The following is a 26,877-nucleotide window of genomic DNA, read 5'->3' as shown; positions in this document are numbered from 1 at the left end:
TGTCGACACTGGTATTGTGCTGGAGACGATGAAAATGAGTTTGAGAAGTGGTGGAATTGCGCTTTTAAGTTTCAACATCGACTTAGCTGCAATCTTGGGAAACATGATTATAGGGAAATTAGAGTTGTAACACCTTTGAGCACTCTAGGCATGCATAAGACATAGGCCCACATCAAATATCAACAAAACGACACATCTGACCGTTTTGTGCACAGCACGATCTAGGCCTGAGTCTCACTGGCCTTAGGCAGTATTCTAACAATCTAGTCAGCATCCTCTTAGGATGCAACCACCCACTCGAGACACACACATTCTCTCTCTCTCTCTATGGGGATGGTGTAGATCTATTACGCTACACCAGGTGAAAGACACTTTCTTGAGTGGGAGCGGCAATGAGACAGTGAAGGCTAACTCCGAATCCCTCTGTTCAGGTGTGTGTGTGTGTGTGTGTGTACATGAGTGTGTGACACTCCTCTCAGGTTAAAGGAGTCTGCTACCACACCATCTGTGACTAGTGCTTAATAGCTGGCGTATATGCTATCGCTTACTAACATTTGTGTGTTTACATTGTCATTATCCTTCAAACAAGTGAGGGCATTGGCCTTCCTATACCTTACCAGAGAAGCTAAACAAGTGATGTAAGTCGCTCTGGATGACCACGTCTGCTAAATGACTAAAATATTCCTGTAAACGTTTCAATAAAAATCAATCATTGCCACCTGTCATGTAAACAAAGCTCCCAGCTTGAACATGATCACGTTTGACAATTGCTCACGCTTCTGCTTCAATTTGGATTCAGGGTTATCAGTGTCTTAGGTGGAGAACGTCAGTGCCTGATTGAAATTGACACTGTACACATGAATAAATAAGTAACAATAACTTTTTTAATAAACTCAGCAAAAAAGAAAACGTCCCTTTTTCAGGACCCTGTCTTTCAAAGATAATTTGCAAATATCCAAATAACGTCACAGATCTTCATTGTAAAGGGTCTAAACACTGTTTCCCATGCTTGTTCAATGAACCATAAACATTTAATGAAAATGCACCTGTGGAACGGTCGTTAACACACTAACAGTTTACAGACGGTAGGCAATTAAGGTCACAGTTATGAAAACTTAGGACACTAAATAGCTCTTTCTACTGACTCTGACAAACACCAAAAGAAAGATGCCCAGGGTCCCTGCTCATCTGTGTGAACGTGCCTTAGGCATGCTGCAAGGAGGCAAGAGGACTGCAGATGTGGCCAGGGCAATAAATTGCAATGTCCGTACTGTGAGACGCCTAAGACAGCGCTATAGGGAGACATGACAGACAGCTGATCGTCCTCGCAGTGGCAGACCACGTGTAACAAACACCTGCACAGGATCGGTACATCCAAACATCACACCTGCGGGACAGGTACAGGATGGCAACAACAACTGCCCGAGTTACACCAGGGACACACAATTAGAGGTCGACCGATTAAGATTTTTCAATGCCGATACCGATTATTGGAGGACCAAAAAAAGCCGATACCGATTAATCGGACAATTTTATTTATTTATATGTAATAATGACAATTACAACAATACTGAATGAACACTTATTTTAACTTAATATAATACATCAATAAAATCAATTTAGCCTCAAATATATAATGAAACATGTTCAATTTGGTTTAAATAATGCAAAAACAAAGTGTTGGAGAAGAAAGTAAAAGTGCAATATGTGCCATGTAAGAAAGCTAACGTTTAAGTTCCTGGCTCAGAACATGAGAACATATGAAAGATGGTGGTTCCTTTCAATATGAGTCTTCAATATTCCCAGGTAAGAAGTTTTAGGTTGTAGTTATTATAGAAATTATAGGACTGTTTCCCTCTATACCATTTGTATTTCATTAGCCTTTGACTATTGGATGTTCTTATAGGCACTTTAGTATTGCCAGTGTAACAGTATAGCTTCCGTCCCTCTCCTTGCTCCTCCCTGGGCTCGAACCAGGAACACAACAGCCATCATTGAAGCAGCGTTACCCATGCAGAGCAAGGGGAACAACCACTCCAAGTCTCAGAGCGAGTGACGTTTGAAACGCTATTAGCGCGCACCCCGCTAACTAGCTAGCCATTTCACTTCGGTTACACTAGCCTCATCTCGGGAGTTGATGGGTTTGAAGTCATAAACAGCGCAATGCTTGACACACAACAAAGAGCTGCTGGCAAAACGCACGAAAGTGCTGTTTGAATGAATGTTTACGAGCCTGCTGCTGCCTACCACCACTCAGTCAGATACTTGTATGCTCAGTCAGATTATATGCAACGCAGGACACGCTAGATAAACTAGTAATATCATCAACCATGTGTAGTTAACTAGTGATTATGATTGATTGATTGTTTTTTATAAGATAAGTTTAATGCTACCTAGCAATTTACCTTGGCTTACTGCATTCGCGTAACAGGCAGTCTCCTTGTGGAGTGCAACGAGAGGCAGGTGGTTATAGCGTTGGACGAGTTAACTGTAGGGTTGCAAGATTGGATCCCCCGAGCTGACAAGGTGAAAATCTGTCGTTCTGCCCCTGAACGAGGCAGTTAACCCACCGTTCCTAGGCCGTCATTGAAAATAAGAATGTGTTCTTAACTGACTTGCCTAGTTAACTAAAGATTAAATAATGGTGTAAAAAAAAAAAAAAAAAAACAATCGGCCAAATCGGTGTCCAGAAATACCAATTTCCGATTGTTATGAAAACTTGAAATCTTCCCCAATTAATCGGTCAACCTCTACGCACAATCCCTCCATCAGTGCTCAGACTGTCCGCAATAGGCTGAGAGAGGCTGGACTGAGGGCTTGTAGGCCTGTTGTAAGGCAGGTCCTCACCAGACATCACCGGCAACATTGACAAAAGCTGCTGCTCTTCCTCCCTGGAAAGGCCTGCCTGCTCCAAGACCTCTGTCACACTTAACAACTCCACTGTGGCCTCCTACCAGACTGTATAAAAAAAAAACTCCTTCCCACTCTCCACTGGCTCCCATCAGCAGTGTCCATCAAATGTAAGTCCCTGTTGCTTGCCTATAAGGTAGCAAGGCGAATCGATCCTGGCCCAATCTGCACATTTTCGTTTTTGCCTTAGCACTACACACCTGATTGATATCCTCAAAGCTGAATGAGTTGATCCTTTTAAATCAGCTGTGTGGCGCAAGGTCAAAAACAAAAATGTCCCCAGGACCAGGTAAAGGGTCCACCATAGCAGTACATCACCCCTGGAGCAAATTAGGGTTAAGTGCCTTGCTCAAGGGCACAGACAGATTTTTCACCTTGTCGGCTCGGGTATTCAAATCAGGGACACTTCAGTTACTGGCCCAACCCTCTAACCGCTAGGCTACCTAAGAAACACTGGTTTAGGTAAAAATGTCAAATATATGCCCCACATTCTTCCCCCAAAGGACCTTTCAATAGAAAGACCGGGGTAGCCATTAGAAGTTGACTTCAACACTCATCCTTTTCGTTTAAAAAGGAGTTTGGACACTATACTCAGTTTAGTATCGTGGTCTTCATTTCACAGTGTGATGACAACGGTTTTTGTGTTCCTCCTAGTGTCAGGACAGCAAACAGTTCACACAACAGCATCCTTTCAAAGACTGAGAAGGCGTCGGTAGGCAGGGAAATTATAGATCAGGCCCAGTCCTGCACAACAGCCACAGGTGAGACAACAGCCCTAGCCCATCATCCCATCCCTCCACGCTATCACATAACCCCGTATTTCCCAATCCGTTCCTCCAAGGCCCGTAGCAATTGCATATTTTGGTCCTATCACACCTGATCAAACTAATCAATTGCTTGAGAAGAGATGTCCATGGAGAGATAACATTACAGAATATTCAGATATTAATGTATTGTCTAGAAGAGACAAAATTATCTGCCAGGTAGAATAGGAAATTGTAATAACCATTTAATACACTGAAGATATAAACGCAACATGCAACAATTTCTAAGATTTTACTGAGTTATAGTTCATAAGAAAATCAGTCAATTGAAAGGCCCTACAGAACTGTCAAAGGGATTCCTCTCGGGGAGGTTGAAAGGCCCTAATCTATAGATGTCACATGACTGGGAATACAGACATGCATCTGCTGGTCAAAGACACCTTCAAAAAAAAAAAGGTAGTGGCATGGATCAGAAAGCCAGTCAGTATCTGGTGTGACCACCACTCCTCTTCAATGGCTGTGTGAAGTTAATGGATATTGGTTGGAACTGGAACACACTGACGTATACGTCGATCCAGAGTATCCCAAACATGCTCAAATGGGGGACATGTCTGGTGAGTATGCAGGCTGGGACACTTTCAGCTTCCAGGAATTGTGTACAGATCCTTGCGACACGGGGCCGTGCATTACCACGCTGAAACATAGACACTTTCTGCCATTTGCTCGGTACAGGAACTAAATCTCCCACATATAAAGTGTTAGTTTTATGTTTAATGACCTGAAATAAAAGATCTCAGAAATGTTCCATACCCACAAATAGCTTATTTCTATCAAATATTGTGCACAAATTTGTTTATATTCCTATTAGTGAGCATTTCTCCTTTGCCAAGATAATCCATCCACTTGACAGGTGTGGCATATCAAGAAGCTGATTAAACTGCATGGTAATTACACAGGTGCACCTTGTGCTGGGAACAATAAAAAGGCCTTTAAAATGTGAAGTTGTGTCACACAACACAATGCAACAGAGGTCTCCAATTTTGAGGGAGTGTGCAATTGTCATGCTAACTGCAGGAATGTCCCCCAGAGCTGTTGACAGAGAATTTAATGCTAATTTCTCTACCATAAGCCACCTCCAAAGTCATTTTAGAGAATTTGGCAGTACGTCCAACAGGCCTCACAACCTCAGATCATTGTAACCACACCAGCCTAGGACCTCCACATTTGGCTTCTTCACCTGCGGGATCGTCTGAGACCAGTCACCCAGACAGCTGATGAAACTGAGGAGTATTTCTGTCTGTAACAAAGCCCTTTTGTGGGGAAAAACTCATTTTGAAATCAATAGATTAGGGCCGAATGAATTTATGTAAATTGACCGATTCCCTTATATGAACTGTAACTCAGTAAAATTCTAGCATGTTGCGTTTATATTTTTGTTGAGTATAATTTTGGAGTGAGTGAACGTCTGTTTGTTGTTGTCTACTTACACCACAATGCGGCGGTCCAGGAACCAGTACTTGCGGCGGTGGCGGTCATAGCCGATTGGCAGCTGGCGGATGTATGGTCGGCTCTTCTGCGCCTCCGTCACACAGTCCACCACGCCGGGCACCTTGTGTGCCACGCATACCTCGCACTGCCACTCGTCCTCGGGTACCTCCACCAGCGGCGGCTTCACGCACTCTAGGTGGTAGACGGCAGAGCACGTCTCACAGCAGAGGAGGTCCCCCAGCCGGTGGCACACCCTGCAGTGGTCGTCATACGCCACCACCCCCTCTGACATCAACTCTTCTCTAGCCAGGTTGGTGGCCAGGAACTGGTCCACGAGGAATTGAAGGACCTTAATTTTGCTCTCGAGGGGCTCGTAGGGGTACTCCTCGCCCTCCAGTAAAGGGAGCACCTGCCGGTACTCTGGGTCGCTCTCGCAGTAGGCGCGCACCATCTCGGGCCAGGTCATGCCGTCGATGAAGTAGAGCGTGGAGTTGACGCTGTCCTTGAGGTCGGCAGGACCGAACGTGGTGTTGGATGTGTCCTCCTCGCGCAGGATGGCCTTGAGCAGGGCGGTGTGGGTCTCAGCCAGCAGGGTGCACTGCTCCTGGCCCGCCAGCGCCGCACAAAAGTCCTCAAAGCGGAACGGCGAGAGGCGCAGGACCGAGCCGAAGTTGCGCAGCACCTCATAGACGGCCGAGATGTTGAGAAGCTGACTGGCCGGCACCAAAAGGTCCTCTGAGGACTTGGGCAGCTCAAGGGGGGGCACCTCCTTGGCCTCGAAGATGGGCGAGCGGGGCCGGTGTGGGCGTCTGCCCCTCCGGCCTGAGACAGAGAGGGATGGAGAGAGAGAGTGATAAATTATGTAAAGAATTAAAATCAATCAAGAGACAAAATGGGGTCAAGAAAAAAGGCCCTTCAATATTAAGTGCTGGACTCTGAGAAACACAACAAAGACAGGTGAAGAAACAAAGACAAAACTAGATACATAGTGAATGAGCCAAAGCAGGCAGCACAATTCCCATCAACCATAACTGCTGTCGATGTTTCTATCAAACAGGCAGGGCTTCTTATTCAACACATTTGAGTGTGTAACTATTTTGTTACTGTTTATGGATAACAGCTCTGAATGTGTGCATTACTTTCCTTGTATCAACTTTTAAGTATAGCCTATTAGTTATAACCAACTTGTATTTTTTACCCTTCCATAAATCCCACGGTGTATATCAAGTCTGAATCTCTTCTATAAACAGAATTTATCCCTTTGGAAAGAGAACTTTAGATTTACTCAGTAATTAAAAATAAAAAAATCAAGTCTTAAAAATTTTAATAAGCTAACCTAGCACCTGGTACTTGAGTATACACCGTGCAGTGGAGAATTTGGCCTTCCTTCATCGACGGCATGACCTGACCCTAGGCCAGAATATGGGTGCTGAGCTAGGGTCAGCTCCCCCTGTCCATGTAATCTTATTCATTATGATCGAAAAGGCTAAACTGATCGTAGATCAGCACTTTTTATGAATATGGACCCGGATCAAGTTCAGAATCTGAAACATGGATCCACACACTGATATCAGCTGGAGTAGTTATGTGTAACAACTAACATACTGTAGTTTTAAATTAGATTTCAAACATTAGACAGGGTGTAGGCATAGACGAGGTGACATGAAAATGACCAACAAGCACCACTCCCCTGAGCTGTGTACAAAAACCTCTGCCTTCGTTCCTTCGGCCCTATGCACAGAGTCTCTATGTATGTGTAAGCATGTATTTGTGACTCAGTGTGCTAAAATGAGTGTGTGTGATTATAGGTCATAAGAAAGGCACATTAACCACTCTTTGCACAATTCAGCCATATTCGCATGGAAAGCGAGCCTATTTGGGGTAGGAGGTTATTGGCCTAATCAGTCACTGGGGTGCAATGGAGAGAGAGAATTATGATTCAAGAATTCTAGGCTGTACACATCTGTGCTTATGAGATGTGGGGCAAGTTATGAATAATACGCAGACATTTTAAGATGAATACCATATCAATAAATCTATAATTTTATGGAAATATAATTCCGCATTGAATTACAAAATGGTTCCTTAATAATCCAGAAATGGCTTGACAAGTGTTTATGCGAAGAACAAAGTACATGAATGACATCAAAGTCACTTACACAAATGGTTAGACATTATGCAAGAACAAAACTATTGTTCTTTACAGTTCAATTATTTTTCAAATAAGTTTGCCATTGCTCTTGCTCGTTTACACTGATAGATTGGCTTTGCTATGGTTACCGTACAATTTACTACGTGATATTATAACGAGTTAAAACTGCAACAGGTGAAATTAGAGCGCCTCTTTTCAAAACAAAGGGCCTTGGCGATTATGTCCCTGTCAAACTGATTTGACCACAATCTCGCGAAATATATCGCAAACACTTGCTTTTCTAAAGGAAAAAACGGTTGAAATTAAGGGAAGGGTGATAAATTACAACTGGTTGATTAAACTGCGCATTTATTGTTTACATCTACTACAGGAACTGTATAAAAGGTATATTCATGCCATGCAAGACAACGCGACAAAAATATCAAAAACAAATGGTATAAATCTTCACGTGAAATTTTGTAGCCAGATAGTGCAGCATGGCATGCTTGTTGACGCATATATGTTAATTAACGGATATTGCTAAATTAATGAATGGAAAGTAGCTAAATGTTTATCTTGAACTAACGCCTCAGCAAATAATGTTGTATGCAAAATGGTGCAATTATGCAAATGAACAATTCCGTTTTACAATAATCCCCATCGTCAAATGCGTGTTCATTTTTGCCTAAAGTTGCTGATTTTTTATAACAGAAAACATGCGAGGCGACAGTAGTGTTCACTGTGCGGGAACTAGCAAAGGATCACCAGAGCTCCTAAACAAAGGCCTGTTTATGAGTGCAATCTCCATTTTGAACAATGCACATTGCTTACCAAATGTGCTAAATAAAAACTGTAACACTTTGGCGTGCATTTGAAAAAATGCTTCTAAATTGCAAGCAAACGTACCTGGAGTGCTGCCGTGCGTGCTATCATGGCTCCGAAAGCTGCTCTCTGTACAGTAGCTAGCATCATCCTCATCTGGTAATTCTTCCAGAAAATCGGACTCATTGCCCACGGCCTCCTCTTCGTAGTCTGAGGGATTCTCGTGTAAAAGTTCGTCTTCCTCCGACCTCAAACTAATATTATCCTCTTCCTCGTCGCTATTGTCATCGTAGACCACCTTGCACAGTGGCCGTCTCCCCCGACCACCTCTCGAACCCCTGCCTCTTCCTCTGCCCCGCGATGTCGTCGCTGCTCCAACTTTCCTCCGGCCCCTGGACGAATGGTAGTTCTCTCTCGGATGAATTTCTGTATCACCGGTATCCACCACCGAGCCTCGTCCGCGGCCACGTCCTCGGCCCCTTCCCCTACCACGGCTACCTCTCCCTCTCCCTCTCCCTCTCGAACCGCGAACTGGCCCAGGGGAAACCTCCTGCATCTCCGCTGCCTGTTTAGGCGGCCTTCCTCTTCTCCCTCGCATTGTAGCAGATGTATTATTTTTTATTTCAATTTTAGCGCGCGACTAGTCCACGCAAACCCGAAAAAACGGGCACCCTCGGAAACCCTAACCAACGTCGCTATAGTCTCAATTAGCCCCACCAAGCCCCGGGCTCAATTTTTAGTAGAAAGTTCAAATAGAATGGCCGGCTTCCCGCTTTAGGTCGCCTGCAGTCGCCATTTTTCTTCGGATCTCTCCCTCTGCTGAAAACAGACAGCAGGCCCTGTACGGAGGTCACGTGACTACTATTCTACAGTCGACGCATTTAGTTCATAAAATGTGTTATCCATGCGAACGTGATGCCCCCACGATTGTTTATTTACGTTCACTTGTCATGTCAAGTCACACAAATCAAGAAAACATGGATTTATTACAATGTAACAGCATTGTCAATTTGCAGCTGACGTCGTCATTCTAGCCAGAATGTAGACCAGCATACGTAGTCGGACACGGGAAAGATCAGAATCATGAAACCAAGTTGTTGTTAAGTCAGTTCCAGAGTTCCAGCACATATTAGGGATAAGTTCACTATATGTCAACATTTGAGTCATGTAGGTATTGGTAGTTGATGTGTTGCTATTATCAAAGAGACTCCATTTGTAATTTTGCTAATGCAGAGTGGAGTTATTCAATAAACTTATTTTAATGGCAAAAAATACTCATATTGTGTATTGCATTGGATAATTGTATGCCTTTATTTAAAAAATAGGATCGGAAAAAAATATTCAAATATTGTGTTTACTTATTGATGCAAACAGCGGATATTATGAAGAGGTCATTCAACATTCTGGATCAGAACGAAGAACATCAGAATAGTTCCATCACCATGAATGATGGTAACATAACCTACCAATGTAGTAGTTGTAGTGCAACATTGTTTCTTTTTTTCTCTTTGTTGCTACAATGTTTCCTAAATCCCTCTCTTATGTTAGGGCCTAGCTACATTATGTTAAATTGCAGTCTATGGTTTATGCTCTCAATGTATGTAGCCTATTTAGATCAGGCCTACTGCGTATAGTGAGTGTACTGGTGGTGCCTGCTCTCTGTAGTTTATCTATGCCAAGGATTTTATCTTTAAAACAAGCACATAGCTTTATTAACTCCAGCAGGCAGACGTCTAATTATTTCGATGTTATAGCTACATTGTTAATAGAACCAGTCGGCAAAGTGAATGGTCGTTCAAAAAATAGCTAACAGTCTTAAAAACGATAAATAGTAGCAGGTTTAACATGGGTATGGGTTAAATTGCGAGTGCTTTAATGTATAAACTATCAAGTTGTCGTGGCCGAGTGGTTAAGGCGATGGACTAGAAATCCATTGGGATCTTCCCGCGCAGGTTCGAATCCTGCCGACAACGATCTCTTTTGACGATGTAAATTGGAAGTTTCCCTCTAAAGGGCAGTACTTCCAATGCCCAAATCTTTCTACTATACATTTGTTACGTCCATTTGAATGTAATTAATGTCTTGATATTACCTACTGTCGTCATGCAAAAGGCGGTACAACACAATGGAAAAGGGCACCTCCAAGTGTTCAAAAATAAATACTTCATTTTCTGGTTGCATGTTCCACGTAGCCTTGAGCAGTATTGCAAAAAATATTGATGTGGATATCTAAATTACTACATGACCAAAAGTATGTGGACACCTTCTTTTCGAACATCTCATTCCAAAAGCATGAGCATTAACATGGAGTTTGTCCCCCATTTGCTGCTATAACAGCCTCCACTCTTCTGGGAAGGCTTTCCACAATGTTAGAACATTGCTGCGGTGACCTGCTTCCATTCAGCCACAAGAGCATAAGTGAGATTAGGCACTGATGTTGGACGATTAGGCCTGGCTCGGAGTCTGCGTTCCAATTGATCCCAAAGGTGCTCGATGGGCTCGAGGTCAGGGTGCTGCGCAGGCCAGTCAAGTTTTTCCACACCGATCTCGACAATCCATTTCTGTATGGACCTTGTTCTGTGGACGGGGGCATTTCCGTGGTGAAACAGGAAAGGGCCTTCCCCAAACTGTTGCCACAAAGTTGAAAGCACAGAATAGTCTAGAATGTCATTGTATTCATAGACTGTTCTCTCTGCTACCGCACGGCAAGCGGTGCCGGAGCACCAAGTCTAGGTCCAAAAGACTTCCTAACAGCTTCTACCCCCAAGCCATAAGACTCCTGAACAGCTAATCAAATGGCTACCCAGTCTATTATGCTGCTGCTACTCTCTGTTTATTTTCTATTCATAGTCACCGGTGCCCCTGCACATTGACTCTGTACTGGTACCCCCTGTATTCAGCCACACCATTGTTATTTTACTGCTGCTCTTTAATTATTTGTTACTTTCATTTTTTACTTATCTATTTTTTACTTAACACTTATTATTTCTTAAAAATGTATTGTTGGTTAAGGGCTTGTAAGTAAGCATTTCACTGTAAGGTTGTATTTGGCACGTGACAAATCTAATTTGATTTATTATGTAGCTTTAAGATTTCCCTTCAGTGGAACTAGCCTAGCCCGAAACCATGAAAAACAGCCCCGGACCATTAATCATCCTCCATCAAACTTTACTGTCGGCACTATTCATTGGTGCAGGTAGGGTTCTCCTGGCATCCGCCAAATCCAGATTTGTCCATGGACTGCCAGATGGTGAAATGTGATTCATCATTCCAAAGAATACATTTCCACTGCTCCAGAGACCAATGGCAGCAAGCTTTACACCACTCCAGCCTATGCTTGGCATTGGGCATGGTGATCTTAGGCTTGTGTGCGGCTGTTAGGCCATGGAACCCCATTTCATGAAGCTCCCAACGAGCAGTTCTTGTGCTGACGTTTCTTCCAGAGGCAGTTTGGAACTTGGTAGTCAGTGTTAAAACAGAGGACATATGATTTTTTTACCCACTTCAGTGGTCCTGTTCTGTGAGGCTGCAGCCTACCACTTTGTGGCTAAGCCATTGTTGCTCCTAGACGTTTCCACTTTACAATAACAGCACTTACAGTTAACCGGTGCAGCTCTATCAGGGCATACATTTGACAAATTGACTTGGTGGAAAGGTGGCATCTTATGACTGTGCCACATTAAAAGTCAGTGAGCTCTTCAGTAAGGTCATTCTACTGCCAATGGCGATTGCATGGCTGTGGCTCGATCCTATACACCTGTCATCAGGGGCACAACTTTCACTGGGGACAGTGGGACCCACATTCTGAAATTTTATTTTTGTCCCCCCCAGTTTTATCAATGGCATGTGATAGACGCCTCCGAGCGGTCAGGTAGGCTGTTTGGAGATCTTCTCTGACTGGATAGAGATAGAGATATATATATGCTACCCCCACTTTTAAAATCTCACTTGTGCCCCTCCCTGCCAGCAAGAATGGCTGAAATAGCCAAATCCACTAATTTGAAGGGGTGTCCACAATACTTTTGTATATGGTACAATGTACCATGTTATCTTACCGTAGACATACATATAACCATTCATGATGGGACAAAAACAAGGGTCATTTTGTGCATAGGGTATTTTTAATACAAATACTGTCATATGAATTCAGAATTGACTTTGTTAGAATGCAACACAAAATGTATCTATAGAAAACATGGTGCTACACTACAATGTGATTGGGAGATGTACAGTTATTCACAGTCCAAATAGCCTTCAGGAAATACAACATTTAACCACAAGATTGTCAACCATATGGAAGGTTGATTCCCATTTTTAGACATGTCAGTATTTTGTATATTCCTATAAAGGGGCAGTATGTTACATAGGTTAAAAATATCGATGCCATGTTGCAATATCATGGGACTATATCGTTTACATAATTCATATTAGCAAATATTTCTACCACACATGCCCTCAGATTATACAAACAAATCACATGGCTATAGGGACCGAGGCCTCGGCAATGCCACAGCTCAGAACTAGAAAATAATTTGCTCTACATACCTGAAAATCTACTAGACTGATCCCAGATCTGTTTGGGCGCTGCACAGCCAACTCCTATGCTCATCGATGAAAGCACAAGCAGATCTGGGACCAGTGTAGGCATCTACAGTACGTAGGTATGATACAGCAGTTGAACCATGGCCCTTTTGGTAGTGGACCAAATACAAAGTGGAACACAACGATGCAACTGACCAAGAGAAATGGGGAGAGAAGGTCAACGGCAAAATTTGATTGGAAATAATCTGTAAATATGGCCTAAAACAGCTCAATGACTTCTATGGAGTACTGGCTGATGTCCTTGGAAAGCTTCATTTTGTGGAGCTCTTGAAGGCTGCTCTCAATCTTCCCCAGTTCAGAGAATAGTTTCACCTGGAATGGGTAGATGGGGATAGACGTTAAATTAAACCTTATAACAAAGAACCATAGACAGCATGGGCGTCGGCGAGATGAAGTAGATGCAAAGTAAATTGCAGTAGCGTGTCCATTTCCGCAACAAATAAGAGCGTTGAAGCGCGTGTGTAAACTCCTCAGCTGGGTTGGTCACGTAGCTAGCACGTTTTAGAAGCGTGGAGCGAACCAGTGCACATGCGCAGATACTCTGTGTGTCAGCAAAGTCTTGGATCGAGCTCATCCTAATATCGGCGATGTAGCAACGTGAAAATAAGAATTTGTTCTTAACTGACTTGCCTAGTTAAATAAAAGGTTAAAAAAATAATAATTTAAAAAAAAATGCAGAGTCTACCTTTGTGAAGTTCTGACACAAAACGGCTAGCATTTATAATTGCAACACTTGCTTTTCCAGTTTGAACCACTGGAGATGTAAACATTACTCCCTGGGTGCCTCAACGGGTTTTATTCTCACGGAAATAAAAACACATTATGACAAAAATGCTAAAATATAATTTGGACCAAAGAGAAAGCATATACCTGGGACTTGACAAAGCTTTGGAGATTAGACAACAATCCTTTGGCATCAGGAGCCATGACCAAGACTGTGAAATGAGCATCCAACAACAAGCACACCCAGTCAATGATCTAGAAAGGGAAATTCAGAACACACACATTAAGTTAAATGCTATAAAATGTCATTATATGCATTCACCTCTTGTATTACTTTCATGCTTCCATGTACCAACCTGTGTCATCGTGGGCGATCTCAAACCTGCCGTTTGTGTGTAGACGTCTTGGGAATATTTCAAATAGACAAACTGGAGGTACTGAAGAAAGAGCTAGGAGAGGAAAGGAAACAGAAGGATGCAACCATCAGTCTTTCAATGCATCCTCATAGCTAACTGCAATTCATAAATTGGTAGTAAATAGAAGGAAAAAAACAGGTCAATTCAGGAAGTAAACAAATATTCACATTTTACTGTTCTTCAACGAGGAAGACTGGAAATTGAATTTTACTTCCTGAATCAACTTGAATGAAATGGAATTGATCCCAACGATGGCATATTGTCAAGGAGATGGGACACAGGTATCTACTCACAATAACCTGCTGAGTGTCGAGGTCCTTCAGGTGGGGGAGCAGGAAGTTGTCACTGTACGGCGTCTGCAGGACCTCATTACTATGGCAGCACAGTTAAGTTATAACACCTCCACACAGGTTTAAGAGTAATTTCTATGGACTGCTGCTGTATATTAGCGCAAGGTAAACATTATGGTGCATTGCAGCCGACTGTTGACAATGAAATGTGCCATTGTTATTTCATTTAATCTATCCCTATTAAATGAACAATTCAACGAAACAACCAATTCAACAAACCTATAGTGAGAGGATAAAGTAACAGCCTTGTGTTGGTTCAATCCCTCTGACTAGTGATGATTCTGTGTGCCAATGTATGTCTATTAAATACACTGTTCAATCAATAATAACATAAGCAGATATTACTGTAGTCTTGCAATGGAATAGTGTTTAGGGAGATGGTTGTCCAGACTACAAAAGGATACAGTAGCACAGCCTTGTGTAGACCCACGGGGCAGGCCTCTAGCTGCAGTGTGTGGTTCTTCTTATCCTGGGGAGGTTTGGGCTGGTGGTTGGCGTCACAGCTGTCCTCCTCAAACAGAGGAGGGCTGAAACCGTTCTGTTGGCCCCCCCGGGCCCCCGCCGCCACCAGGCCCTCCATGAAGGACACACTGTCCGGCTCCAGACTGACCATCTCCACGTCGCCGTCTGGCACACTTGAGGAGGGAGAGTGACACACGGCCGTTACAACAACAATCCTGACTTCAGGCTATTTATATGAGTTGACAAACTATTGTATTTGCAGGAACAAGACTTGGAAGCATTGGAAATGGTTCAAACGAAACAAGTTGTAGAAATAAAGCACTTCAAAATAAGCATCATTTAAAAGCAACACACAGCCACAAAGAGACCGCTTGGTTTACAATGTGGTGGAAAAAATATGCATTGTACACAATGAATAGAAACTTCAACCATCAAAAGAGAGGACAACAATTAGGCCAACAAATACATAACCAAGCTCCTGCACTGGTAGGAAGCACTAGCCTGAGCTTCACCAGAATTAATGTTATTCACAACGTATAGGTTGTCACAAAAGACACTATCGAGTTAGACTGACCTGATGAAGGTTTTGAGACAGGCACACGTGACCACCTCAGGGATGTCTGGGAAGAGCTGCAGGCACAGCTGACACAGGAAGTAGTCCTTGTGCTCCAGGGACAGCAGCAGGAGGCCGGGACACACGCTGCAGAAAGACACACAGAACAGGTCAGAACCAAACCAAGGGACTCAACAACAGTCTGTGTGAAAATACTAGTATCCTAGTATCCTTTCCTTCATTGCTACTGATGGGTGCGGAAACTGGATAGGTACCCACCCACCACAATGTCTTCACCTATCATCATTCGAGACCACCTAAAGCGAGACCGATTCAAGTCCAAGCCCGGAGAAAAAAAAAATACCAAAACCGGATTGGGGGGGGGCGACTTTGTCAAGACTGAGACCGGGAGGGTGACAAGCGGTCTGAGTCAAGACCGAGCCACAAAAAAGTCAAATTCAAGACCATGATTGTAATTGTCAAATCACCACCATAATAAAAGCTCAACATGTCCAGTATTTCTGTGTTCATATTTCAAAACAACATATGGATTCTTTATACATTCAGATGTTAAAAAATGCATGCTGAGGGAATAGAGCCACTCAATAAATTATTACTAACTCAAACACAGTGGGGAACAACGGACCTACACCAAAGGATTTATAAAATAATTACAACAGTAATTCTAATTACATTATTATTTTCAGTGATGTTCTGATTTAATCTCTTCAGCTTTTGTTGGAATGGAAAGGTTAACACTGAAGAGAGAGAAAAAAGATCCAATCATGATTTTTTGTTTTTGTGGTCTCTGGGGAGATAAATCTAGCTAAGACGAGCCATTGGCTAGGCCATCAAACTAGATAGAAGGCATCTGCCATTCAACTGTATTAGGGGCAACATTTTGGAGTGACAGTTTAATCAACCAACCAACTTTTGACGTAATAGGTGGTACCATTGACAAAAAAAACATATGGTAACTTCTGCCTTCGCAAAGGCCAACTGTTCACGGTACAATAAGGAGCAGTAGTTTTCCCACGGTACAATAAGGAGCAGTAGTTTTCCCACTGTACAATAAGGAGCAGTAGTTTTGCCACTGTACAATAAGGAGCAGTAGTTTTGCCACTGTACAATAAGGAGCAGTAGTTTTGCCACTGTACAATAAGGAGCAGTAGTTTTCCCACGGTACAATAAGGAGCAGTAGTTTTCCCACGGTACAATAAGGAGCAGTAGTTTTCCCACGGTACAATAAGGAGCAGTAGTTTTCCCACGGTACAATAAGGAGCAGTAGTTTTCCCACGGTACAATAAGGAGCAGTAGTTTTCCCACGGTACAATAAGGAGCAGTAGTTTTCCCACGGTACAATAAGGAGCAGTAGTTTTCCCACGGTACAATAAGGAGCAGTAGTTTTCCCACGGTACAATAAGGAGCAGTAGTTTTCCCACGGTACAATAAGGAGCAGTAGTTTTCCCACGGTACAATAAGGAGCAGTAGTTTTCCCACGGTACAATAAGGAGCAGTAGTTTTCCCACGGTACAATAAGGAGCAGTAGTTTTCCCACGGTACAATAAGGAGCAGTAGTTTTCCCACGGTACAATAAGGAGCAGTAGTTTTCCCACGGTACAATAAGGAGCAGTAGTTTTCCCACGGTACAATAAGGAGCAGTAGTTTTCCCACTGTACAATAAGGAGCAGTAGTTTTCCCACTGTACAATAAGGAGCAGTAGTTTTCCCACGGTACAATAAGGAGCAGTAGTTTTCCCACGGTACAATAAGGAGCAGTAGTTTTCCCACGGTACAATAAGGAGCAGTAGTTTTCCCACGGTACAATAAGGAGCAGTAGTTTTCCCACGGTACAATAAGGAGCAGTAGTTTTCCCACGGTACAATAAGGAGCAGTAGTTTTCCCACGGTACAATAAGGAGCAGTAGTTTTCCCACGGTACAATAAGGAGCAGTAGTTTTCCCACTGTACAATAAGGAGCAGTAGTTTTCCCACTGTACAATAAGGAGCAGTAGTTTTCCCACTGTACAATAAGGAGCAGTAGTTTTCCCACTGTACAATAAGGAGCAGTAGTTTTCCCACGGTACAATAAGGAGCAGTAGTTTTCCCACGGTACAATAAGGAGCAGTAGTTTTCCCACGGTACAATAAGGAGCAGTAGTTTTCCCACTGTACAATAAGGAGCAGTAGTTTTCCCACTGTACAATAAGGAGCAGTAGTTTTCCCACTGTACAATAAGGAGCAGTAGTTTTCCCACGGTACAATAAGGAGCAGTAGTTTTCCCACGGTACAATAAGGAGCAGTAGTTTTCCCACGGTACAATAAGGAGCAGTAGTTTTCCCACGGTACAATAAGGAGCAGTAGTTTTCCCACGGTACAATAAGGAGCAGTAGTTTTCCCACGGTACAATAAAGAGCAGTAGTTTTCCCACGGTACAATAAGGAGCAGTAGTTTTCCCACGGTACAATAAGGAGCAGTAGTTTTCCCACGGTACAATAAGGAGCAGTAGTTTTCCCACTGTACAATAAGGAGCAGTAGTTTTCCCACTGTACAATAAGGAGCAGTAGTTTTCCCACTGTACAATAAGGAGCAGTAGTTTTCCCACTGTACAATAAGGAGCAGTAGTTTTCCCACTGTACAATAAGGAGCAGTAGTTTTCCCACTGTACAATAAGGAGCAGTAGTTTTCCCACTGTACAATAAGGAGCAGTAGTTTTCCCACTGTACAATAAGGAGCAGTAGTTTTCCCACTGTACAATAAGGAGCAGTAGTTTTCCCACGGTCTAGCTAGCCATCTTCTGTTGTAGACTAGTTGCAGAGGCTGCAGCAAGTGTTATCAAAGAGGATGTTGTTCCTAATTTGTTAGCTTCTCCCTTTTCAAGAATAACTTTCAACAAGAAGATAAGTCGTATGTACATTCACTACACTACTTTGCACCAGTGGGGATTAAGGGAGTACACGCAATGGCCATAAAAAAATAAAAGTGCTTATATGGCATAAAGAGACACTCTTTTACAAAGAGCGCACTCTCCTACGTGTGCTGGTATTACGGTTGTTTACCTTTCAGCATCATTAAGCTGGTCTCACATACTGAAGACCAATAGGTTCACCACTGTACTAACCTGTCACACACTGAAGGCCTGGAGGTTCATCACTGGGCAAACACGGCTATAATAGATATAAAGACTTCAGGTATTAATGTTCCAAGAAAGGAGTGTATATATTTGGCCTGGCGAAGCAGTTTTATGTGCTTACTGGATAGATGCGTATCATTCTGACTTTTTTTTACTCCGCTGGTCTCAGGAAGAAATGACGAGTCTCACTGTCCGAGACCGAGTCAAGACCGAGTGCAAATGTATCCGACAAAGAGACACTCAAAGGGTGGTCTCAAGTACTTCAACACTGATGCCTTGCTAGATCGGTGAGGATGGAAGCAAGACACACACCCCAACTTGCATAACAAGTGGATGGCACCAACACTACCACGAGCTGATGACCCTGTTCACATTCACTTTCCATGCACCCAACATAGCCCATCATCCTGATAACCTCCCTGTCCAAAGGACCGATACTACCGTGCCGTAGGAGGTCCAGTCAACTCAATGCCACCCTCACCTGTGGCAAAGAAACTGTGTTTGCACCAGCTGTGCCAGGGCCACAGGAGTGTAGAAGGCTGTCTCGGCCTGGCTTCGGGCCACCAGGTGGCAGGCCAGCTGGCCCACCGAGAGCTGCAGGTCCTGGGCATCGCCTCTGGAGACCAGGGCCTCCACCTCCCTCTGGACCTCATCCACTGGACCAGTCTGGTGGGGTTGAGGTTGAACACAGTTAACACCCAACTTAACATTTCCTTGAGAACAATTACATTTGATAGAAATACGCGATGAAAGGGACAGGTCATTTGTCATTCACTCAACGTACAACATCAATACCTGTTTGAGACTATCAAAACAGAAGAGCAAAATGAATAGCGGATCTAAAATACCTTGATAAGCTCCAGTACTTGGTCCACTGTGAGGGCTTGCGCTGATTGGCTCTTCCGGCTCAGCTTCTGTACAGGGGAGGACCAATCAGAACAGGTGAAATTAACATGAATCCATTCCGGTGGTAAAGTACTTGGGTTAGGATCAATCAATTCTGGAAGGCAGGTTAACTTACACTCTTCCTGGTCTCCACTATTTTGGGGGGCCCCTGTGGCTGATCCCCATGGAGTAGTGTGTTCCAAGAGGGCACAGCCACCGACGATTTGGATACTACAAAGCCGCAAATTAAATAAAATCCAATTCACTAAACTGTTTGTTTAAGATGACATTTCAAGGGATGCTATTCAGATGCAATTTCAAAACAGTAATGTACAGATTCAGTACATTAGATAGGTGAGGGAAAGGTGAGGGAAAGGTATGCAATGCCGTGTAAACAGGAGTGATATAGCTTCATCTTAAATGGCTTCCTATTCACTACTTTTGAGCAGGAACACTAGGACTTGTATTAAAAGCAGTGCACTGTATAGGGAATTAGGGTGTAGTTTTAGATTCAACCAGGCACTGTCAGGGACGACTAACGCCACTCGGGTGACTGTTTTACTGAGGAAGTGCCGCGTTACCTGCGATCCCAGTGTGTCGTAGTTTCCCCAGGGCCGAGGCCAGAGACGACTTCTGACACTCGTAGGGAATGACGGAGAGGGCCTTGCCATGAGGGACAAACAGCTTTCCCAAATAACACCAGACCTGAGGGGAAATGAAGGAATGATCATTGATATAAATAGGAGTGAAGTGGGTCTTTAGTACAAGATACAAGCATAGAGTCATTTGGTTGAACTTTGTGAGGCAAAAAAAAAACCGAAACTCCAATTTCTGAGTATTCCTACCTGTCCATGGATTCTTCCCGCCATCTCCTTACCAGCCTGAAGAGTCTGGAAATTAGTATTCCAGATGCAGAGGAAATCTGAAATTGAAAAAAAAAAAGAATGAAAAGGATCGGATGGATGTCAGCAGTGTGGTGAAAGCTCCCGAGCAAACACAGGGAAGATATCACCATGTTGTTTACACGCGACAAATTAGAACTTTGAAAAGTACGTATCTAGGGGGTTGATGCTGGATTGGGCGAATGTGTGTGAGAATCATGATTCAATCAATTCATGAAGTAAACTACAACTCCACTTCTCCGCATGAGGAAAATTGACATTTCTGTTGAGCTCCTGAAATGACATGGCATTGATCCCAACCCTGATCTTTACCTTTGCCAGTTCTGGCGGAGGGATGGGGCACCCCCACCACAGCCACATGAGCTTCGTCCAGGGCCACTGCCGAGGCAGCTCCCAGCTCTCCCTCCCCCACGGGCAGCCTCAGGCGCAGGCTGCGAGGTAGGTCCTGCACCCCCTCCAGCCCCACATACCCCCGCGCCGCCACCACACTCTGGTACACACAGCCGTTAGGGTCTGGAGAGAGCGAGATAGACGACAGAGATGCAAGTCAGGTCAATCATAGCCTTATGTCACCAGCACATCACTGAGAGTGCAAGTTTCTCATTAAAAAACTAAATGCTATCATGAGGCTGTAGCTACGATGTCCGACAACTGCGTTTCATTGTTTGTTAAGTGCTTCATTGATATCAAATGCAGTACCATTTCAACAGTATGCTAATTATCTGAGGGGAAAAAACACCATTAAAGCTGTAATATGTAACTTTTTGGGCTACTCGATCAAACTCACATAGAAATGTTATAGATCTGAGTTATAGATCTGTCACGCCTTTGAAAGCAAGTCTAAGTGGTACATATGTTCTATTTCTATGCCTTCGGTTCTTAAGTTTAGTTTCCCCGTCTTTTACTTTCGGTTTTGCACACCAGTTTCAAACAGCTGAAAATACAAGATTTTTGGTTATTGAAAAGATATTTCACTGCATTTGAGATGGTACGTTGATTCTCTACACATCACTTGTTTTGTCACAAACTGAAAATAGGCTAACTATTAGAATGTTAACCAGGAAATGCCAGAACGATTTCTGCATAATGCACATTACTACTTGGACATTTCTAACACATTACTTTGGCAGGGAAGTGACGGCCGTACTCACACAGGTAGAGCAGGTTGAGGTGTTTTTCCCGGAGAGAGGCAGAGAAACTCAATGGGGAAGCTCCAGAGTCTTCTCTCTCCAGCCTATACTTCTGTAGGGTGTTGGGGTTGAGCCTCTGCACATAAAGGCAGCACTCCCCGTTCTGTGACGGACAACAGGGAAGCTGTGTTAAAGACGACATTGTGGCACAGAATTCATACTTGCACAAAACATTGCGTGCTGCAGATGGCACTGCGTTTATGCCTGCAGGTGGCAGGTCACCGAGTACACGGCTATTCAGCCTACTGGTGTACCGCGAGGAAAGGATATTCTACCTGCTCTGTCGTGAAGAGGACAAAGTGCTGTTCCTCTGCCACGATGTTGGTGCTCCACCTAGGGGACAACATTAAGACATTGTCAACTGTGTGCATCTCACACAAAAAAACGATTGTTTACTCAAATGAGCCAAGTATTGACAGCAATGTGGACAGAATTATCATAGTCACTGACTAACTGTAAATAAATATGGGTGCAAGTTTAAAAAAAAAAAAATAAATGTTCAGTTGATGGGGCGGCAGGGTAGCCTAGTGGTTAGAGCGTTGGACTAGTAACCAAAAGGTATCAAGTTCAAATCTCCGAGCTGACAAGGTACAAAGCTGTCGTTCTGCCCCTGGCAGTTAACCCACTGTTCCTAGGCCGTCATTGAAAATAAGAATTTGTTCTTAACTGATTTGCCTAGTTAAATAAAAAAAAGGTTAAAATAAAACAATTAAATGTCGGAAGTTTTACATTCACCATTCGCCAAATACATTTAAAAATCAGCTTTTCACAATTCCTGACATTTAATCCTAGTAAAAATTCCCCGTTTTAGGTCAGTTAGGATTACCACTTTATTTTTAAGAATGTGAAATGTCAGAATAATAGTAGATAATGATTTATTTCAGCTTTTATTTCTTTCATCACATTCACAGTGGGTCAGAAGTTTACATACACTCAGGTTTGTAGGCCTCCTTGCTCGCACACGCTTTTTCAGTTCTGCCCACACATTTTCTATAGGATTGAGGTCAGGGCTTTGTGATGGCAACTCCAATACCTTGAGTTTGTTGTCCTTAAGCCATTTTGCCACAACTTTAAGTATGCTTGGGGTCATTGTCCATTTGGAAGACCCATTTGCAACCAAGCTTGAGATGTTGCTTCAATATATCCACATAATTTTCCTCCCTCATGATGCCATCTGTTTTGTGAAGTGCACCAGTCCCTCTGCAGCAAAGCACTCTCACAACATGATGCTGCCACCCCCGTGCTTCACGGTTTTTGATGGTGTTCTTTGGCTTGCAGGCCCCCCCCCCCCCCTTTCCTCCAAACTTAACGGTCACCATGACCAAACAGTGGTATTTTTGTTTCATCAGACCAGAAGACATTTCTCCAAAAAGTACAATCTTTGTCCCCATGTGCAGTTGCAAACCGTAGTCTGGCTTTTTTATGGCGGTTTTGGAGCAGTGGCTTCTTCCTTGATGAGCGACCTTTCAGGTTTTGTCGATATAGGACTCGTTTTACTGTGGATATAGATACTTTTGTACCGGTTTCCTCCAGCATCTTCACAAGGTCCTTTGCTGTTGTTCTGGGATTGATTTGCACCATCTCCAGGAGACAGAACGCGTCTCCTTCCTGAGCGGTATGGCGGCTGCGTGGTCCCATGGTGTTTATACTTGCGTACTATTGTTTGTACAGATGAACGTGATACCTTCAGGCATTTGGAAATTGATCCTAAGAATGAACCAGACTTGTGGAGGTCTACAAATTTCTTTCTGAGGTCTTGTCTGATTTCTTTTGATTTTCCCATGATGTCAAGCAAAGAGGCACCGAGTTTGAAAGTAGGCCTTGAAATACATCCACAGGTACACCTCCAATTGACTCAAATGATGTCAATTAGCCTATCAGAAGCCATGACATCATTTTCTGGAATTTTCCAAGCTGTTGAAAGGCACAGTCAACTTAGTGTATGTAAACTTCTGACCCACTGGAATTGTGTCAAATAATCTGTCTGTAAACAATTGTTGGAAAAATGACTTGTGTCATGCACAAAGTAGATGTCCTAACCGACTTGCCAAACTATAGTTTGTTAACAAGAAATTTGTGGAGTGGTTGAAAAATGAGTTTTAATGACTCCAACCTAAGTGTATGTAAACTCCCGACTTCAACTGTATATATTTTTATATCCATATCGTATTTATATCCAATATGCCAACCAGCCTCTATAGTGGTGGGACTAAAGCCAACCAACACGAAGGTTACAGATCGCTAATCCAGACTAGTGTCCATTGTCTGACCTTATGACCTCCTCCTCTGACAGGACATCCTCTATGGGCTGTTGGGGGGCGGAGAGGAGGGAGTCCAGGAATCTGACTGCGCCTCTCTGAAAAAGCACCACAGGCTCTCCCCCTGGGGCAGAATGGACCCGCCATACATCAGCAGTCACCTAAGAGACATGCAGACACAGAGCTAGTTAAGAACGATAACTGCCAGACAATGGCGAAATGACCGCAAAGCCAGAGGAAAGCCTGAGATAAAAAAGGAAATGGCATAATTTGATTCAATTATGGTACAATGACTTCTCACAGGCACAGTTCGTGTTACTGTGCAATTAGCAAAGTATGTCACCATATTGACAAAGTCAAAGCAGAGGAGGTTGAAATTGTATGCGTGTGTGAGAGGGAGCTCATACTTACAGTTGCTTTAAATGCTTTGTCTAAATTGAGGTCTTCATCTTTCCAAACTCTGATGACCTAGTGAGTAAACATTTATTGACCATGAACAACATGAAGACAACCACTTTATTTAAAGAATCAAGTCCAGATGTTTTAAATGTGTTCAGTTTCTATGTTGGTGGAAAGTGTACACAAGTGTCACCTTGTTGTCAGAGACCACTACATACTCCTTGGTCTGAAAGTTGAACACTGCAGGACAAGTCAACAACTGTCCCTGTTTCACCGTCCAGCTGCCCAAAGGCTTCTGGTCTGAAACCTGTCAACACAGCACCTCATAAGTAAACAACACATGCATTTTACAACACAAACACAACCTTTTGTCATATTATTGCGGTAAGTAACGTTCATATTCAAATACAAGACTTGTGTGACTACCTTTTTGACAGTGGCACCAACTTCAGCTAACCAAACAAACCCACGCCAAGCAGCTATCTAGTAGTACTGTTCTCATTGAAAGAAAAGTACGTGTGCTAACGTCCACCTATGTGCATGTCGATTGATTCAAGGAAACCGTCTGCATACGCAATGTGTTGCTAGGTAGTTGATGAACACCATTGCAATACTGGTAAGAGAGGGATAAATTGTTATATGTAGCTAGCTATATTTTGAAACGCTTCGGATCCCCCCCCACTTCAATGGACACGAGTGTCCCATCAGCTGAGCTGGTTCAACATTTCAGCCACGTATTTTGGTCCACATTACCTTGTATAAAGTGACAGATCTCGTGGAATCGGTGACGACGGCATGGTCACTGTCTTCATCCAGTTCAATTCCCTGAATTGGCGAATCTGAAGCATTTTGAGTTTGTACAAGTCCGCACAACGTGAATCCCTCACACAGCGTCGCCATGCTGGATGAAGAAAATGAAAAGAGCAAACCTCGCGAGACTTACCCACTGCTACCATAGAGTGTTGTGTTTGAAAATGGGAAACTGCAGTAAAATAAGACAGCGCCCCCCTGTGACTAGGTTATGGTATTTCATATTGAGTTGTGGTAATGTTATGTGGTGCCTGTAGCGGTCAGTGACCCTGTGGGTAAATATTCAATATACACTATATACAGTGGGGCAAAAAAAGTATTTAGTCAGCCACCAATTGTGCAAGTTCTCCCACTTAAAAAGATGAGAAGCCTGTAATTTTCATCATAGGTACACTTCAACTATGACAGACAAAATTAGAAAAAATAAGTATTTGGTCACCAACAAACAAGCAAGATTTCTGGCTCTCACAGACCTGTAACTTCTTCTTTAAGAGGCTCCTCTGTCCTCCACTCGTTACCTGTATTAATGGCACCGGTTTGAACTTGTTATCAGTATAAAAGACACCTGTCCACAACCTCAAACAGTCACACTCCAAACTCCACTATGGCCAAGACCAAAGAGCTGTCAAAAGACACCAGAAACAAAATTGTAGACCTGCACCAGGCTGGGAAGACTGAATCTGCAATAGGTAAGCAGCTTGGTTTGAAGAAATCAACGGTGGGAGCAATTATGAGGAAATGGAAGACATACCAGACCACTGATAATCTCCCTCGATCTGGGGCTCCACGCAAGATCTCACCCTGTGGAGTCAAAATGATCACAAGAACGGTGAGCAAAAATCCCAGAACCACACGGGGGTTCCTAGTGAATGACCTGCAGAGAGCTGGGACCAAAGTAACAAAGCCTACCATCAGTAACACACTACGCCGCCAGGGACTCAAATCCTGCAGTGCCAGACGTCCCCCCCTGCTTAAGCCAGTACATGTCCAGGCCCATCTGAAGTTTGCTAGAGAGCATTTGGATGATCCAGAAGAAGATTGGAAGAATGTCATATGGTCAGATGAAACCAAAATATAACTTTTTGGTAAAAACTCAACTCGTCGTGTTTGGAGGACAAAGAATGCTGAGTTGCATCCAAAGAACACCATACCTACTGTGAAGCATGGGGGTGGAAACATCATGCTTTGAGGCTGTTTTTCTGCAAAGGGACCAGGACGACTGATCCGTGTAAAGGAAAGAATGAATGGGGCCATGTATCGTGAGATTTTGAGTGAAAACCTCCTTCCATCAGCAAGGGCATTGAAGATGAAACGTGGCTGGTACTTCAGCATGACAATGATCCCAAACACCCCGCCTGGGCAACGAAGGAGTGGCTTCGTAAGAAGCATTTCAAGCTCCTAGTGGCCTAGCCAGTCTCCAGATCTCAACCCCATAGAAAATCTTTTGGAGGGAGTTGAAAGTCCGTGTTGCCCAGCAACAGCCCCAAAACATCACTGCTCTAGAGGAGATCTGCATGGAGGAATGGGCCAAAATACCAGCAACAGTGTGTGAAAACCTTATGAAGACTTACAGAAAACGTTTGACCTCTGTCATTGCCAACAAAGGGTATATAACAAAGTATTGAGAAACTTTTGTTATTGACCAAATACTTATTTTCCACCATAATTTGCAAATAAATTCATTAAAAATCCTACAATGTGATTTTCTGGATTTTTTTTCCCTCATTTTGTCTGTCATAGTTGAAGTGTACCTATGATGAAAATTACAGGCCTCTCTCATCTTTAAGTGGGAGAACTTGCACAATTGGTGGCTGACTATATAGTTTTTGCCCCACATACATAGGGTATGTGGACACCTCTTCAAATTAACGGATTCGTCTATTTCAGCCACATGTATGAAGTCGGGCACACAGCCATGCAATCATAGACAAACATTAGCAGAAGAATGGCCGTACTGAAGAGCTCACTGACTTTCAATGTGGCACCATCATAGGATGCCACCTTTCCAACAAGTCAGTTCATAACATTTCTGCTATGCTAGAGCTGCCCCGGTCAACTGAAAATGCTATTATTGTGAAGTGG

At 43.3% G+C, this 26,877-nt stretch overlaps 2 protein-coding genes and 1 non-coding gene across 10 annotated transcripts in view; 1 reads left to right on the top strand and 2 right to left on the bottom strand.

Annotated features, from left to right (window-relative positions):
* Positions 1–8,978, bottom strand: part of LOC110485993 (nucleosome-remodeling factor subunit BPTF) — a 56,414-nt gene extending 47,436 nt beyond the window's left edge. For all 8 annotated transcript variants that reach the window (XR_002468019.3, XR_016485821.1, XR_016485822.1 and 5 more), the window contains exons 1-2: positions 8,200–8,978; positions 5,162–5,984 (exon numbers count right to left, since the gene is read on the bottom strand). Coding sequence is in view for 4 of the 8 variants with exons in the window: in XM_021557263.3 (XP_021412938.3) it covers positions 5,162–5,984; positions 8,200–8,713 (1,337 nt within the window). In the remaining 4 variants the exon portion in view is untranslated. The remainder of the gene's footprint in view (positions 1–5,161; positions 5,985–8,199) is intronic.
* A 1,028-nt stretch (positions 8,979–10,006) lies between these two features.
* Positions 10,007–10,088, top strand: trnas-aga (transfer RNA serine (anticodon AGA)). Its single transcript has one exon. It is a non-coding gene; the product is annotated as a tRNA-Ser (tRNA).
* A 2,129-nt stretch (positions 10,089–12,217) lies between these two features.
* On the bottom strand, positions 12,218–24,951 carry LOC110485992 (nucleolar protein 11-like). The gene is made up of 18 exons (XM_021557262.3): positions 24,739–24,951; positions 24,179–24,292; positions 23,998–24,054; positions 23,599–23,747; positions 21,604–21,661; positions 21,290–21,431; positions 20,451–20,651; positions 20,082–20,158; positions 19,818–19,941; positions 19,373–19,467; positions 19,200–19,265; positions 18,833–19,017; positions 15,243–15,368; positions 14,611–14,841; positions 14,150–14,228; positions 13,797–13,889; positions 13,588–13,695; positions 12,218–13,029 (listed from the first exon to the last, which is right to left on the bottom strand). The coding sequence occupies exons 1-18, from the start codon at positions 24,883–24,885 to the stop codon at positions 12,916–12,918; spliced, it is 2,166 nt and encodes a 721-aa protein (XP_021412937.3). The 5' UTR covers positions 24,886–24,951; the 3' UTR covers positions 12,218–12,915.
* Between the last annotated feature and the right edge of the window lie 1,926 nt (positions 24,952–26,877).

The sequence above is a fragment of the Oncorhynchus mykiss genome, chromosome 13 (assembly GCF_057628025.1).
Source record: "Oncorhynchus mykiss isolate SJ-2025 chromosome 13, ASM5762802v1, whole genome shotgun sequence".
NCBI classification, from domain to species: domain Eukaryota; kingdom Metazoa; phylum Chordata; class Actinopteri; order Salmoniformes; family Salmonidae; genus Oncorhynchus; species Oncorhynchus mykiss.
The sequence above is the reverse complement of the archived record's forward strand: the minus strand, read 5'-3'. Positions and strand labels throughout refer to the sequence as shown.